This window comes from Heterocephalus glaber, unplaced genomic scaffold, assembly GCF_053883595.1.
Source record: "Heterocephalus glaber isolate CG9 unplaced genomic scaffold, H.glaber_assembly_v1.0 deba00001481, whole genome shotgun sequence".
NCBI classification, from domain to species: domain Eukaryota; kingdom Metazoa; phylum Chordata; class Mammalia; order Rodentia; family Bathyergidae; genus Heterocephalus; species Heterocephalus glaber.
The window spans coordinates 58,415,868-58,432,558 of NW_028258317.1; the positions used below are offsets into that span (position 1 = coordinate 58,415,868).

The 16,691-nt window shown below is 40.9% G+C and overlaps 1 protein-coding gene across 1 annotated transcript in view; it reads left to right on the plus strand.

The window, feature by feature from the left end:
- Ostf1 (osteoclast stimulating factor 1) overlaps positions 1–16,691 on the plus strand; it is a 58,801-nt gene that overhangs the window by 19,335 nt on the left and 22,775 nt on the right. Inside the window, exons 2-5 of the mRNA XM_004862528.3 lie at positions 4,023–4,069; positions 12,270–12,320; positions 15,005–15,068; positions 16,633–16,686. Coding sequence (XP_004862585.1) covers positions 4,023–4,069; positions 12,270–12,320; positions 15,005–15,068; positions 16,633–16,686 — 216 coding nt within the window. The remainder of the gene's footprint in view (positions 1–4,022; positions 4,070–12,269; positions 12,321–15,004; positions 15,069–16,632; positions 16,687–16,691) is intronic.

Consider the following 16,691-nt stretch of genomic DNA (forward strand, 5'->3'; position numbering starts at 1 on the left):
ATTTATCCCACTGTTAATATTTTTTATTTTAGCCACTATGTTTGCATATACTAATGTATAGTAGTCCTCATAGCCCATTTCAGTGAAGCCTCTCAAATGTCTTATGCCTCCCGACATTCTCAAGGAGATCAGTGAAACAGTCAACATCTAATACATGTAACTGCAGTCTGATATTTTGGATGGTCATTCCTCTTGCTGGTTTTTGTTTTGTTTTTTTTTTTTGTTTTTTGGTACCAGGGATCAAACTCAGGACCTTGTGCTTGCCAGACAGGCTTGTTGCCACTGAACTTGTTTTTGTTTTTGTTTTTGGTGCTGGACATTGAAACCAGGACCTTCGCACTGAGCTACACCCTGGCTCGTTTTTATTTTTTTATTTTAAGACAGGGTCTTGCTAAGTCAGTAGATTGCCCACAATGGACTTGAACCCACAATGCTTTGCTTTTTTTCTTTGTAGATCTCTCCCTTACAGAGAGCAATCCCCTTTGTACTGTCTTGGTCCTTCTCTAGGAGCTTTTCCTCCACTCCTTTACCAACCCAGAATAAAACAGATTAGAAATTGTGTTGAGTTTGTAAGGTGAGTACTGTTTCAGGGCTTTGGAGCTGCTCTGACACGTACCTAGCAGCAGAAATTTCTTTGTTCTTTGCCTGTAGAAGGCCCTGTCCTGGATTCCTTCCTTCATTTTGCCCTGCTTCTCCCACCATGGATGAGGTTTCATGTATGGAAGTCACGGAGGAAAATACAATGTCTAGCTGGTGACTGGTGGACTTGCCCCCTCTCTATGGAGGGCCAGGTGGACTTGGCGAGAAAAGGAAAGGGCAAAGCTGGCAAAATGTGCAGCATTGGGTCCCTGCCGATGCTCCTACTGTCACGGGCCTTTGCTTGATGTCTGCTGAAGCCCTTCTCCAGCTGCACTATGAACATGCTACTGGTTCTTGCAGCATTTGCCTAAAGCATCAGACAGAGGGTTGGACCTCTTTCCAGTCTTCATTCACATGAATTCCAGGGTGACTTCAGATCATTCTCACAGTTTGCAAACAGCCCCTTTCTTTCTGCCTTTGTTATATGTAACCAGACTTGAGTGAGATTTCAATCAAGCTGAGAGAGCCCTGGAAGGCATCTAAGTTAACTTCCTTCCATATACAACAACACAACTCATTTATGTCTGTGAATTTACCTTCTGTAAATAAATTTGAGGCTGGGCATGGTAGCACACACCTGTAATCCCAGCACCTATGAGGCTGGGGCAAGAGGATCTCCACAAGTTTGAGACCAGCCTGGGGTGCATAGTGAGTTCAAGGCCAGCCTGAACTGTACAACGAGACCCTGTTTCAAAACAAAAATGACAACAAAAAATTGAAACTGATCTACCGCTTGTTTCTTTTTTCAGGCTGGCCTTGAATTCACTATGTACCCCAGGCTGGCCTTGAACTTGTAGCAATCCTCTTGTCTCAGCCTTCCAAGTGCAGAGATTACTGGTGTGGGCTACCATGCCTGGCTTCTGCTTGTTTCTTATGACTATATTATGATGTTTTCTGGTTTTTAGATGTCTGCACAGAAAATAATATGGAAACAGAGAGCACCCTAACTTCTCCTTGGTACTTTCTATGAACTTCTAGACCTATGGAACATTGCTCAGAGTTAATTAAATATGATATAAGAATTATATGAGAATTAGGTATCATTGTTCTTTTGAGAGAGAATGTGCAGGGTTATTAAACTGTAATCACAAAAGTTGGGCCTTTCTATACATTTCATATTTCTAGCTGCTTCTGTTCTTTCACTTCTAGCTGACTCAGTTTTGAGAATGGAATAAATTAAAGCTCAGAACTTTTATAATATACATATTAAAAGGGATCTACAACAGATAGGCTCATATCTCAATATTAGGCAACAAATTTAGGATTGCATATGTGAGTTTTCTACAAGGTTCCTCTATAATCTCCTGAGAAGTTGCCTCCTGTTCCATGCTTAGTATAAATCGAAGTGCAAATAAACCGTCCACTTCCTTTCAGTTGTGAACATTTTAAGTAAGACTATCACTAGAGATACAGTTACGAAAATCAGCGGTTTAGTTGCATACCACGTACTTGTTTCCAGTTGCTTTAATTTTTACTGAATTTTACCTCAGCCTATTAAGTTGACATTAGGTCTTGGTTCCAAAATTGACCACATATCCCATATCCCATCATCCCTATTCCCTCCAAGGAACAAGAAGGTTCTATCATTACTGATTTTGGTCACAAGTGGGCTACTACCTCGTGTGACGTCCCTGTGGAAAGTTCGAAGTAATCAAGGTAACTAATCTCCCCTCTCAGACAATGAGGTCAGCAGAAAATATTTCTCCTGGCAGCTCCTCCTTCCATTTGGTGTTTCCTTTCTCCAGATAGGGTGTGGGTATGGATAAAACAAAAATACTGTAGACAAAGAAAAAAATTTTTTTCACTTTTGCTTCTTCCTGTGAACCTCCCTTAGTCCAACAGGAGAGATGTGGGAGCAGAATTCAGATTGCAGAAGGAGTTGTCTGGTGGACACAGCAAGTCACGGAGGATATGAGCTGCTCTTCTGTATTAAGGTGTTAGAGGAAAAGGAATGGTTCCTCCTTCCTGGCCCACGGGAAACAGTTGCTGCTGTTTTCATGGATTATGAAAGTCCTACATGATCAGTGCAAAGAATGTAAACAATACTGTAAAAGTAGAATGTGACAGCCTCCCATAAGAGCTGGTGACATTCGTGTGTGTGTGTGTGTGGCGGGGGGGTTAATGTAGACTGGATGAATGTGGCATATCACTGTTTCAGCTTGCCTTTCTGTGTTAGCTTTTTGTCACTGTCACCAAATACCTGAGAAAAACAACTTAAGGGAATAGATAGTTCTATTTTAATATGCTTTCTAAATCTGTTTATGGCATAAATGACCTGGCCTCTCTTTTTTTTTTAGCTCTCTGTAGATCTCACACTGTTTGAGTTTATACTTAACATATTCATTTAACAAACTTGTTAAGTCTATGCTGTACCCGTAGGGTTGGAAAGTTGAACAAGTTGGGGGCTTCCCCTCAGAGGACACCGGCTAGCAGTTTCAGGGATATGGAAATGCTGCAGATGGGCAGATGAAGAGAGGCATTGTTATGCAGAATGAGGAGGACACTCATGTGGCCATCTTTGCTTCATTATTGTACATCTTCTGTTTGGGCACTTAATGGAATCACAGATTTCCCTAGCGAGTTGTTTTATTTACTCCATGGTACTGTGTTTTCTTTTCTTTTGGAAAGTATAAAATCCTAACTCATTGATTTAAGAATATTAAACCAGTGTAGATTCTCACAGTAAAGTTTTCTTTATATTTAGTTGCTCACTTTTTATTTTTTTTCTCAACTCACTTTTTAATATAGTGGTGTATGTGTGTGTGTATTTATTTGTTTATTTATTTATTTTTTTAAGACAAGATCTTGCTATGTAGTCCAGGCCGCCTTTGAACTCACTATGTAGCCCAAGCTGGCCTTGAATATGTGATCCTTTTTCCTCAGCCTCTCAAGTGCTAGATTATAGGTGTGTACCACCATCTGGGCTAACATTTATCTATCTATCTATCTATCTATTTATTTATTTTTGTTTGTTTGTTTGTTTTTGAGGCAGGGTCTCACTGTGTATTCCAGGCTGGCCTCAAACTCGTGGCGATCCTCCTGCCTCAGCCTCCCAAGTGCCACCATGCCTGGCTCACTTTAGTATTTTTAAATTTAAACCTTAGGGTTAAGAATGATTCTACATAAGGCAATAGAAGTAATCATGTAGTTTCTGTTGTTAGGAGGAAGCAAAGTCATCCCCCAGAGAAGTGCATTTATTCTTACATTCATTTAAAAAAACATTTAAAAAAAAATGTCCTGTGTGGAAAAGGTACTTAATTCACAATAACTTTTTCTTACGGGCTTTTAATTAGGAACTCCTGAAGGATATAAAGGATACTATTATATATAACAAATTTAGAAGTAATAAAACTGATCACATGTTGCTTTTCCTTCTCTTTTAGGGCAAGTTAAAGTCTACAGAGCTCTGTACACTTTTGAACCCAGAACTGTAAGTATGCAGTTTTTAACTTTGAAGTTGACATTACAACCTAAGGTGATTTCATTTAGACATTTCCTTGGCTTCCCTGACCTGCCTTTTCTTGGACAGACATGGGAAGTTCACTGTTGTCTTGAGGGTTGCAAGCTAAGCCCCCAAGTTGATTTTTTTTTTTTTTGGTACCGGGGACCGAACTCAGGACCTTGGAGCTTTCGGGGCTGAGCTAAATCCCTGGCCCCCAAGTTTATTTGTACACCCTCCAGGTCTGAAGGGCATATGACCCAACTTGTACATCTGTTCCCCGAATGGCAGCACAGCCTGCTTTCAGCTCCCCAAGTGCTCTTTATATAAAGCACAGCGACCCTGTCTCAGCCTTCCTCCCTGTAGACCATACACCACTGTTTCCCTCCTCCTCCCACGACCTAGCTCATGCTGCCTCATAATGGCCCCTTCTGCCCATCTCCTGTCTCTGCTGTGTGGATTTTCAGTTGCTGTAGCTCCTAGTATCCATCCATAAACCCACCCATCCATCCATGGTTCCTTGAGCCCGCTAGGTGTCAGACACTGGTCCAGACTTCGAGCTTAGTGCAGCACCAACAGAAAAGGGAAAGACAGACTGTGGGCACACAAGCGATGTGACTGTCTGGGCCAAGTGCTGTGGAGAAGAGTAAAGAGGGTAAAGAGTAAGGAGGAGAGGCAGGGGAGTGCTGTTTCAGTGGGCTTCCGGGGATGGACTTTCTGTAAGGGCGACTTATAAGCAGATAACTGCAGGAAGTGGGAGAGCAGAGAGCAGAGCAGGGCAGAAAGTGCAGCCTGGAAAATTGTGACTAAGAGAGCAGCTGGTGGGAGAGGAGTGTGGGAGGCCAAGGGGAGCCAGGGCAGATCATGTCGGGCCTTGTGGGTCTCCTTTGGGATTGCTCTGGGGAAGGTGGGAAGCAGTTGGAAGGTTCTGAGTATGGGGTTTACTAGATAGTGATATTTTAGAAGAATTCCTCTAACTGAGGTGTGGAAAGCCACCCAGGGTCAGAAGGTTTTGATTCAGCAGTAATTAATACTGAAGCAGGAGTTCAGATAGTTAGGAGGCAAAGGACAGAGAAGCCAAGAAGGCACTGTGGTTGATTCTCCTCCCTTATAAGCTAGAGACTAGGGCCTCCCTTCCCTGGGCAGCCACCTTGCTGTCAGCTTCATCTGAGTTTGCCGTGGTCCCTGCTGTCCCTGGCATCAGAGGTGGCTTCTGAGCACCAGTGCACGACTGTCAGGCCGGGACCTGCCTATAAATCCCACATCTGTCATTTATTTGCTGTGTGAATTACTTAACCTCCAGACCATTAGCTCTTCGTTTTAAAATGGAATACTACTGGCCACTCCACAGTAGAACCGTCCTGTGGTCTACCACCATGGCATGAGGGAAATATTCAAAGCCACCACGTGATTAGTGCCAGTAAATGGTGGTGAATACCGTAGCTAATATGGGCTGTGCGCACATGCAGGTGAGTTCTCCCAAGGCTGTGGAGACAGAATGTTTCTGGGTAAAGCTAGGGCTGGTGGGCATTTTACTCTCACTAAGAGGTTCCAGTGACAGTTGACGGGGTAGGGAACGTGTAGCGTGTTAGTTTGTGAGGACTGTTGTAGCAGAGTAGCACAGACTGCATGGGCTTACCAACAGGATATTTCCCCAGGATTCTGAAAGGAGAAGACAAAGGCGGTAGCAGTGTTGATTTCCTGCGGCCTCTCCTTGGTTTGTAGATGGCTGTCTTCTCCCTGGGGTCATTATGAGGTAGCTTGAGGTAGGTCTCTCCTCTGGTGTTTCTGCATCCTACTAACCTTTTCTAAGGACACCATTCACATTGGATTGGGGCTGCCCTAAAGACCTCATTTTAACTTAAGTACTTCTTACAAGATCCTCTCTCGGAACACAGTCACATTCTCTGAGGTGTTGGGGTTAGTATTAAACATAAGGATTGAAAGTCACCACCTGATAAGCGCCAGTAAATGGTAGGGAGACGTGAGGCCCAGAAGATGTTTTTAACTCCTGCTCACAGGAAGGGTCATCATCTCGTTCTTACCTGTTTCCTGGGTTGCTTGTCCCCTGAGGAAGATAGGAGTTGGGGAGGGCATGTGTCATCAGCTGCCCTCCTGGGCCGCTCAATGAGTTGACTCTTCTCTGCTGCCTCCTTCACTCCAGAATGGGACCTGCATTTACTGAGTTTTGAGACTTGAGGTGACTGCACTCTGCACTCCACTCAGTGTCCTTAGTTGGCATCACCTTTGTCCTTTCTCACTGGCCACCTCTTCCTCCTTTGGCTCCTTCTAACCCTGTGTTTCATTCCCTTCCAGCATATAGCTTCTCCATTGGATCTGCATTTTCTGTTACACTGATGTTCCTGCTTGTGGCTTTGGTCCCACTGCCTGAGTCAGATCCTTCTTTAACTTCAGATGTGGTCCTCTGTGGTCCAGCCTCCCCTTTTCAGCCACTGTGCTGTGCTCCTTCCTCTGCTTGGATTCTCCAGGTGAAATCTGACCCACAGTAGGACCTATCTCTGAACCATTTCTGGACCATGGTGTTGCCCCCTCTAAGCCCAAATGAACGACTTCCTCCTCTACAAACACTTCTCTTACCGCTCTGAACTTCAGCATTTGGTGTTGCAGTCCTGCTCGTGGCATAGTGTCTAGGGAAGCATTGAACACAGGAGCACAGACCCTACACTAGGCTTTACGACCCATTCGGCCTCTTTAGCAGCTGTGTGACCCGGAGGAAAGTCTTTGACCTCTCTGTTTCAGTGTTCTCAGCTATACAGTGAGAGTAGCAATAATAAACTCTTAGGATTTATGTGAGCATTAAGTGAAGCGATATCTAAAGCTATTATAATCAAGGAATAATTGTTCTTGTTGGAAGAGGTTTCTTTCTACTTCTTATTCTTGTGTTTTTTTTTTTTTTCTTTTTTGTGCAGGGGTCTCAGCATAGCTTAGGCTGGCCTTGAACTCACTACATAGCCCAGGCTGGCCTCAAACTCACAGCAATCCTCCTGCTTTGACTCCCTGAGTGCTGGGATTACAGGCATGCACCATCATGCGCAGCTTAGTAGTTTCTATATTAATAGATATTTCACAGACATTTTTGATAGGTTAATATATTGATTAATTTATCTATAATTCTGAGATAGAGTTTTTCCAGTGCTTAAAAAAATAGTTATTATTGATTGTAAAAGGAGAAATACACATTTAATACATTAGGGTTTTATTTTTTAAAGGTTGTACATTTAAAGTGTGGCTGAATGTTTTAATAGTTCCAGTCCCATGGATCCTAGACAGTGGTCTATATTGACCGGCCCACACTCCTCCCCCTTCTCCCTTCTTCAGTCCAGGTGTTGGAGGGGTCTGGTGGAACAGGTAGCCCCCAGCTCCCTTAGGCCTTCCTCACCTGTGACATGCCCACGTTGTACTGGTTGTTACATTTTTAATATTGTCCCAGAGCCAGGTTCATTTGCATTTGCTTCTGCATGAGAATTTCTGTTGGACAGTGCTGGAGCTCCCCTTGGGCTCTCTCCTCAGTGACCACAGCCCTCTTCTGTGGATGGACAGATGTACCATGGCATGGCCTAAACTGACTCGGCTTCCTCAAAGTCATGGGGAACAGGCCATATCTAAGGACTGAGCGGGGTGCTGAGGGACCTTTGTCAATGAGGCAGTGCCCTGCAGAAGCCTAGATCCTTTTTTTTAGCTTTGGTTCCAACCCCAGGAGATAGCAATGAACCTGACTAGGTGATCCACGGGAGAGGTAGAACAGGAGGCGGCTCCTGGTTCTTCCTGCCAGCCCATTTCTCACCTGTTTTGATTAAGAAAAGTCCTGCCATCACCCAGCCCTGTTTGTTTCTTATTTCTCTCCCAAATCACAGTCCAATAAACTGTCACACAGAGGAATTGGACTGGAAAGACCAGTGTGATGACGCATCAGTGTGGAGAGAGCACCCTCTCCCTAGGCTGGGACAGTATTGATTTCCAAAGAGAAACAGGCAGGACCCTATTCTGCCCTGCCCTGGCCTGCTCTGCCCTGGCCTGCCCTGCATGTAAGGTTTGCCTGGCTTTGCTGGGTTTTATAGCACCATGAGTGGAGGAAAGAGCTTAAGAACGGGAATCCACAGGCTGAGGTCAGACAGAGCCCAGCCCTGCTCCCCACTTTCATCTGTACAGATTCTTTTAACTTTTCTAGATCTGGGTATAAAATAGAGATTATCTCTGTGGCCCAGCCCTGCCTAGTGGGTTGCTGCAAGGACCAAATGAGGCCAAGTGCACCTTGCAAGTTAAAGCTGCCGCTACTGGTTTTGTTGCACTGCCTTACTGGGGCAGGGACAGGGTAAGCAGTATCATATTTCCAAGGCCAACAGCTTATAACTTGGTCATGACACATGATGATCAATAATGGCTATGCCTGATGCTTTTGCGTAGAGAAAGTATTGGTGGGGTTTAAAATCGGAAGCTCCATAGTCTGACTGTCACAGATTAAGACCATGTTCTGGCAAATACCTACCTTATGGCCTTGGGCCAGCTTCTCATCTAGCATATGGCAATAAGAATAACACCACATCATAGTGTTGTTGGTGAGGATTAAATTAATATTTGTAAATGCCCAGACAAGTATCTGACACATAATAAGTACTGTAAACAATTTATTTATTTTATTAGTTTCTGGAACTTGAGGTGGTCAAATCTGAAATTTCAAAAGGATATCACACCATTTCTAAATTTTGCATAAAATATATATTTGCATAAGCTAACCAAATTAATTTCCTGGGAATCATGTTACCAAGAATATATGGACTGGGAATAGGAATAGGTTACCGGCTTGTATTCAGCATTATAATGCCTCTGCATACTTGTCCTCATACCTTGTGGTTCTTCAAGGAGAGAGGAAAGAGGAATGTGGTTAAAAACCAAAGAACGAGCTAGAAATAGAGATGTGCTTACTTCACTCACTCAATATTTTTTCATATTTATTCCATGAATATAATGCCAAGATTTCAAAAGTATGTCCTCACTGAACGATTTATGCCAAGTGTCCTGTTGGTGGTTTCTTAATGGGTAGCGTGACTACGTAGGCAAAAATGTGATTTTATAATCATGAAATTACCTTATATTGCCTCCAGCAGGCTGAAGAATTTGATGGACTACTTCCTTAGCCATGTTAGAAAAAAACATTCCTAGTTTGTTTGGAAGAAATTATTTTACGGGTAGTGGGATTTGCCTCTGGGAACTATTGATCAAAAGACAATAAACTGTCCACTGTTGTTTCTTAGTATTAAAAAGAGAGAAGCCTTTTTCTACTGGAATCGACCGCCTGTTGTTGTCTCAGCTGAAAAACAAGCCTGACCTAATGGTGGCTTGTGGCGGACACCACTGTTGCACAGGGGTCATTAACTTAAGAACTGAATCAGCACGGAGAAGTATTGAAATGACTGGACTTAGTGGCATTTTCCAAATGATGCACTTTACCAAACCACAAAGGACAAATGTAGCTGAAAAGATGCTAGGACTTTTAACTGGCTTTGATTTTACTTTTAAAAAGTAGGTAAAATTTACATAATGTAAAATTAATCATTTTCAAGCAACTATTTCAGTGATTTTTTTTTTTTTGCACTTCATTAAATTCTTTTATTGGTACATGGTAGGTATACAACACAGTTACATTTCTCATTGGGAATTGTACCTTTACATAATGCATCTTGGTTCTTATTTTTTCCCCATTCCTAGCCCTCCCTTCACCCCCTCCACCCTTCCCTATTTACGAAGTTCAGTGATGTTTAGTATAGTCATGGTGTTATGCAACAACTACTTTATTACTTACTTCACAAGAAAGACTAATCACTGGGATTTTGTATGTGTGCATGTGTGCCTGAATGCACTTTTGTATTGGTTTGGTAACTTTTCATAATATCTTCTTGTTTCAAGGGTGAGTAATCTTATTTAAAGTGAAAATTTAAGCAGAATTGACTTGGAATTTTAGGAGGAGACTAAAACTATAGAGAATGATAACTCCTTAACTTCTGAAAGTACTGATTGAGGAACCTCCATTATACAGTGGTTTCTAATCTTTTGGCACCTGCACTTGTTTCTGGAATACAATTTTTTCCATTGACTGGGGTAGGAGTTTCAGGGTGATGCAGAGGAACACACAACCTAGATCTCACGAGTGAGCAGTTCACAGTAGGGTTCACGCTCCTATGAGAATCTAAGGCTGCAGCTGCCCGACAGCAGGCGGAGCTCAGGCGGTGATGCAGATGATGGGGAGCAGCTGCTGTAAACACAGGCACACAGGTGGAGCTTCCCTCCCTTGATGCCCATCTCCTGCTGTGTGGCCAGGTTCCTAATGGACTGCAGACTGGGGGTTGGGGACACTGCATTATAAGACATAAAGGGGCATGTACAAAGTTAGTGGCCTGGGAGACCTCTAAGATGGGAAGTGCTCTTTAAGAGTTCACCCTTACAAAACTCCAAGAAATACAGAGCTCCTAGAAAAAAGCTGCAGTTCACATGTATCCTCATTTCTTTCTTACACCCTTCTCCTTTCAACATCTTCCCCTTGCCTAAGGCTTGAAGAGTCAGATTGTGTTAAAATTGCCTCTGAGAGTGATTGAGTTTTCAGCAAATACCAAAGGAAATAGTTTGTCTCCCTGATCACTTTCTATATCCCTCTCGTTTTGTTCATAATATTGATCATTGATCATCAAAATATTTTAGAGACAGATTAGAGAAAATCTTCAAGGTTTTTATTTTCTCCTAAATATTTATTTCAAGTAAAATTAAAACCCAAGTCATTAACTAATTTTGTGTACCTTGCGCTATGTGTAAGTCTGCTTTCTAAATCAAAATGTAAATAGAACAAAAGCTTTTAGGAAGTTACCTTTTAAAAGAATTCAGCCATTTTGGGCAATATTACTAATCATCATTTACTAACCTTTATAATTGAATGTATCTTGCATCTAAATATTCATGTATTCTGGTTGCTTAAAACATGTAGTTGATATAGCCTTCATTTATATTCAGGGGGAAATGATTGTAATAATAATATGGATCAGCCTTGAAATGAAATAAATTACTACTACAAAGTCATATGTATTTGGCCTACTCTGCTATTGAGAGGAGGCAAGCAAAGGGAAAATGAATAGATGAAATAATTTATTTCACTAGTATAATTTTTATTTGTATGGAATAATAACTGAAGTATCAGAATCATTTAAAAAAGTATTTTCCCCACTGATATTATCAAACTAATACTTGATCATGATAGAAAATTTTCTATGCATATTTTCATATTTTATGCATAGTTGTGCTCTTATCCTGCCTGAAATTTTGTGCCCTACATTTTCCACTCAGCCTGATGATCTGCAATTCACTCTCACTAGGCGCATTGTCCTATTTACTCAGAAAACCGTGGTAGGTGTTATCTATGGATGGGGAGGAGATGTCAAGTTAAAGTGCTAGTTTTGTTCAGAGGGTTTGTAGGACATTTGGCTGATACAGGCCAGAGCGCATATGGGCTATGTAAATAGCCAACCCAGGAGAGCTGCTTATAGTCTGAAAAATCTGAGGAACTGCTTCATATCGAGGGAGGGCAATGGTTTTCTCAAAATAAGCGAACAGCAGATGTTGGTATTTTTCATGATAGTCTAGACACTTATCTTTTTAAGAATAAGCATATGTCATCTTTTGCAATTTCTATAAGCAATAATTTATTAGAATCCTATTTTGATATAAAATTCCTTGTTTTATATAAGAATATAAAATACATTTGTGTGAGGAATGATTCTTTGTTATATAGTAATTTGAAGTTCATTGCGGGAACAATTTAACTTTCTATTCGTAAATTAATTTGTTGATAACATTTTGTTATGTGGCTTACATACTGATTTAGTTGGATGTGGTGGTGTATGCTTCTGTTCCCAGCACCCCGGGAGGCTGAGGCAGGATTACCAGTTTAAGCCCAGCTTGCTCAGTTTAGGGACTTGGTGAGACCCCGTCTTAAAGTAAAAAATAGAAAAAAAAAAAAAGGGTGGGGATGTAGCTCAGTGTGAAAGCACTGGGTTCCAATCCCCAGTTAAAAAAAAATTCCACATTGTGTGTAAGGATACTTTAGGATTTATAATTACATAATAAAAGAAATCATTATATTCTAATTCACAAAAAATCACATGGAGTCAAACTTTTTTTTTTAAAGCCAGATGAATTATACTTCGAGGAAGGAGATATTATCTACATTACTGACATGGTAAGTCCAACTAACACTTTAATATTACATGTGTGCTAGAGAGATACAATGTAACACTATTTTAAATACAGCATTGTAAGTTATTTAAATGGGTACATACATGGAAATACATATGTAGAAGTCCAGTGATTTTGGCTCAGTTTTTAGTAGCACAAGTTTGAAAGTATCCCTTTTGTTCATCACTAGGAAAATAGTTGACTAGCCTTTGGTGTAGCCAAATACAGAATATTATGCAGTTACATGGAGTGATGAATATTTCTGTTCTACTGTGTAGTGTGTAAAGTGAAAAATCAGCAAGGTGAAAAATGCATGTGGTATCCCTTTACTTACCTAAGGAAGGGTAAGAGAATATATATAACTGTGTTCTCTGTGATTTAAAATAAAAAATGAAAAGGTGAATCAACATTTTTAAAAAATAGTACTGTCTATGTGGAGGAAGGGAAGTAGGGCACAGGGAACATAGAAATAGACTTTTTAAGAAAATTATATTTTGAAGATTTGACTTTGGAATTGTATAAACTTTTACATAGTTGTAAAATTATATAGTAGAGAATTCATAAAAATTAAAAGCAGAACAAATCAAATGGCCTTAATAATATCCTAATAAATTTGGCAAGACACAGAGAGGAAGTGGGCCAAGTGACTTTAACTCTCAGCAGTTTGACTAATTCCTAGTACAAGATCTATAAAGGGCAAAAAGAGCTGCCAGGGGAAAAAAGCGCAAAACTTTTAAATCATGATCTAGTCGGAGAAGTGTTGTTTGCTATTTCTGAGACTGTTGTGTGAACATTGTGGTTGAGAACAAATGAGTCATTAGATCAGTGATGTTGACCAACAGGGTGTTCAGCATGGAAGGCAGGAGATGCAGATGTAGTATCAGTGAGGTTGGGTAGAAATCGAGAGTCCTTCATTTGATTTGGGTATGTGTTGTATTTTATCTTAAAACAAGCAAAAATCTTTCATACTCTATTATTCAGACTCTAAAAAATGACCAACCCAATGATATTAATTCACATTAAAAGAAATAAAGGTCCTTTGAGAAATGTCTAGGACGAGGTCTGGAGCAGCAAAGGTACAGAATAAACCCAGAATACATTACTGGAAAAGAAGAAACTCCTGAGGACTAAGAGGGATATGCTAGCAGGACTCAGGAGCTAACAGGAGACTGACTCTTCCTGTGGCCTTGACAGGACAGTTTGAGCATCAGTTAGGGCAACAGCTCCCAAGGATTGCAACACATTAAAAGTCCTGATGTTTCTCAAAACCGATACCATTGGTAAGCATGAAAGAATGCTAGGGAACCAACTTTTTATCCTGACAACCAATAGGGAAGGAATCACATCTTTCTACCTTTTCTCTATGCAGTTTGTCAGTGAGTATTCTGAGAGTTGATGAGGGAAAGTTTCTCATTAAAGAGATATGCTAGTTATTTGAATGAGGAAAGAGTGGTAGGCTGTCACCACTTTGCAGCCCGTATGAAATAATGGATGGAGACAATGATCATCAGTGGTAACTAACATTCCAAAATCAGAGGCCATCACACATGGCCCGTTTTCTGGTGGAAGAAATCAATTCTACCTGTGAAATAGCCTTGCCAAAAAAATGTGAAGCTAAAATCTAATTAAGCCTCTAGAACTACCTGCCACTTCATGGGCGATACAGGGAACTGGGGAAGGTGTTTCATGATAACACAGGTATGCAGCAGGCAAGATCCAGACTGCTACAACTCTACAGGACAAATGGGTTTCTTCAACAAACATATTGCAAGAGGTTAAAAAAGAATAGAAGGGAAACCTGTAACTAAAAGAGATGTAAGAGGCATGTTAGTCATATTTGGGATCTCAAATTATGGGGCAACTGGGAAATTTGATTATTGACCTACACATTTGATAATATTAGGAAATTATTTTTAAGAAAATTTTCAGCTGTGATAATGCATTACAGTGGTCTTTGAAAAAATCCTTTCATTGTTACATACTGATATATTTACAGGTGAAATATCTAGAATTTATTTCAGAATAACCTTAGAGTGAGGGGAGTTTGTGGTTAGAGGTTACATTTGAAACACTATTGAGTGGGAGTAAATGATTCATATAGTTGGGAAGTAGTTTATTATATTGGTCATTCTATTTTTTTTGGGTATCAGGGATCGAACTGGGAACCTTGCGCTTGCGAGGCAGGCACTGGAACTGCTGAGCTAAATCCCTGGCTTGTTCGTTCTATTTTTGTATAGGTTTTATATAATTTTTCTATGATAAAATTTGCCCATGGCAAATTAAGGGAAAATAAAGGTGATCTTTACAAAATAAACAGATCTTTAGAAAACCCCTCAAAACAAGTACCTCAACGTAAGAGAAATTGAACTCGAGACAAAAACAGTCCTCTAATTAGTCTAAACTAACATGATATTTCCTTTTCTTTTGTGGTATCTCTCATTTGTTTGACTGTTGAAAGCTCTATGATGCAGTATACTTGATTTGTTACAGCTGGGTGCTGGATACTTGTAATTTAGTGACAAGGGAAATAGAGGTCTTGAGCCGGGATGTGAGGGGCTTGAGAGACAAAAGTGGGCAAGGCTGGTAGACGTGTTGTAGAACAGGTACCCTCTTTGAGCCAGACGGTTTTGAAAGTGATTGAATGCAAACTGGACTTGGCACTACTTAATTTAAATCTTCTTTCACCAGAGTGATAGCAATTGGTGGAAAGGAACCGCCAAAGGCAAGACAGGACTAATTCCAAGTAACTATGGTAAGTGCCTCTGTCTGGAGTGGCTTTCTTTAGCTATATTGTGTTTGTTTCCAGTTATCTGGTTCTTGAGGCTTTTCTGCTTGTAGCTTGGACTGGGAAATCAATGGAGTCATTGCCAGTCTAGGACATTTTCCACTCCACGAGTCTCCTGTTAGTAAAATGGCCATGAACACCAGATGTTCTTGAGCCCAACTCCTTGGCTTAAGAGAATGCATTGTAGCATTCTTGAAAAAAACCCAAGTTTTTTAGGGAAATGCTAATGGATTTTGTTTATTCAGCTGTTAATACATTTTTTTTTTAATGCTGTTAACCTGAATCTCACAGATTGTTTCTGAGACTAGCCCTTTCATTTGGAATGAAGAAATCCTACCCTATTAATTCATGTCGAGGCAGGGAAGTTCATGAAATGCTTGTCACAGCAGTTTGGGGCACTTGAGCACTGACACGTGGCTTCTGCCATGAAGCTGCTTCTAGCTGGAAGAGGGCGAAACAACCTTTAAAAATATATAAGTACAAATCAGCAACATCCAAAGAGCACAGGACTGTTAAGCACAGCTTTGAGATTCTTACTAACAGGGTACACCTTAGTTAAGACATCTGAGTGCTACCTGTGGGATTCATTGTTCTCATCTGCTTAATGAAAGAGTTGAATTTGTCTGGTTACATGGAGGATCCCTTTAGAGTTTAGCATTACATGAATCATTGGACTGATAGAGTTGGGATCAGGCTCCAATTTCAAGCACTGGAGAAGGACTTAGAAAATGTCAAGGGAAGATGTAGGGGTCAGGGCTATGGCCTGGGCCCTGCATAGGAGTCCTACTCACTCTGGTCTAGGGTGGTACTGTTCTTTAATAAAATTAAACACTTTAAACATTTCTACACTCCTGTAAACCTTTGAAGTCTCAAACATACCTTTACAGTGGGTGCACTCCATTTCCTGTCTTGATCATAAACATTATGGGTGGAAAATGTGCTTCTGCTGCTTGGAATCTGTGTCCTGTTACAGCCCTTTGATGGTGGGAGGGGATGGTCCCACAGTCCTTGAACCACAGGCTTCCTTTGGTCATTCTCACTCTTTCTAAGACCACAGTGAACATACCTTTAAAGACAGGTAGGTCTGCTGATTGTCCTTTCTGAATACAGGAAGCAAAACTTTCCCCTTGCTCCCACTTGCACATACACAAGGGAATAGGAATTTGGACATGGGCTGCTGTCTTTTGCATTTTTGGGAGTGGGTTCGTTCATGAAGTATGGGCCATGAATCTGCTTGGTATTGTTTATATTTCCAGTTAATTGCTGTTTTCTTTTGTTTATACTTCTAGTTAATTATGTGTTACTGTGTTATTATTTGACTTGGTTTCATTTAACACATAATTGAGCTCCTCTTTAAAGTAGGCACTATCAGTTTTATTTTATGTTATTTTTTAATCCATGCTAAGTATGAGAAGCTGTCTTGACAAGTTTCTGGCACTCATGAATCTGGGGGACCCATGGGGCATGAGTGGCTTCAGCAGGTCACTTGAGAGTTCTCAATGTTGGCCTTGTACTTTTATTTTCAATCTAGTGGCTGAGCAGGCAGAATCTATTGACAATCCATTGCATGAAGCTGCCAAAAGAGGTACG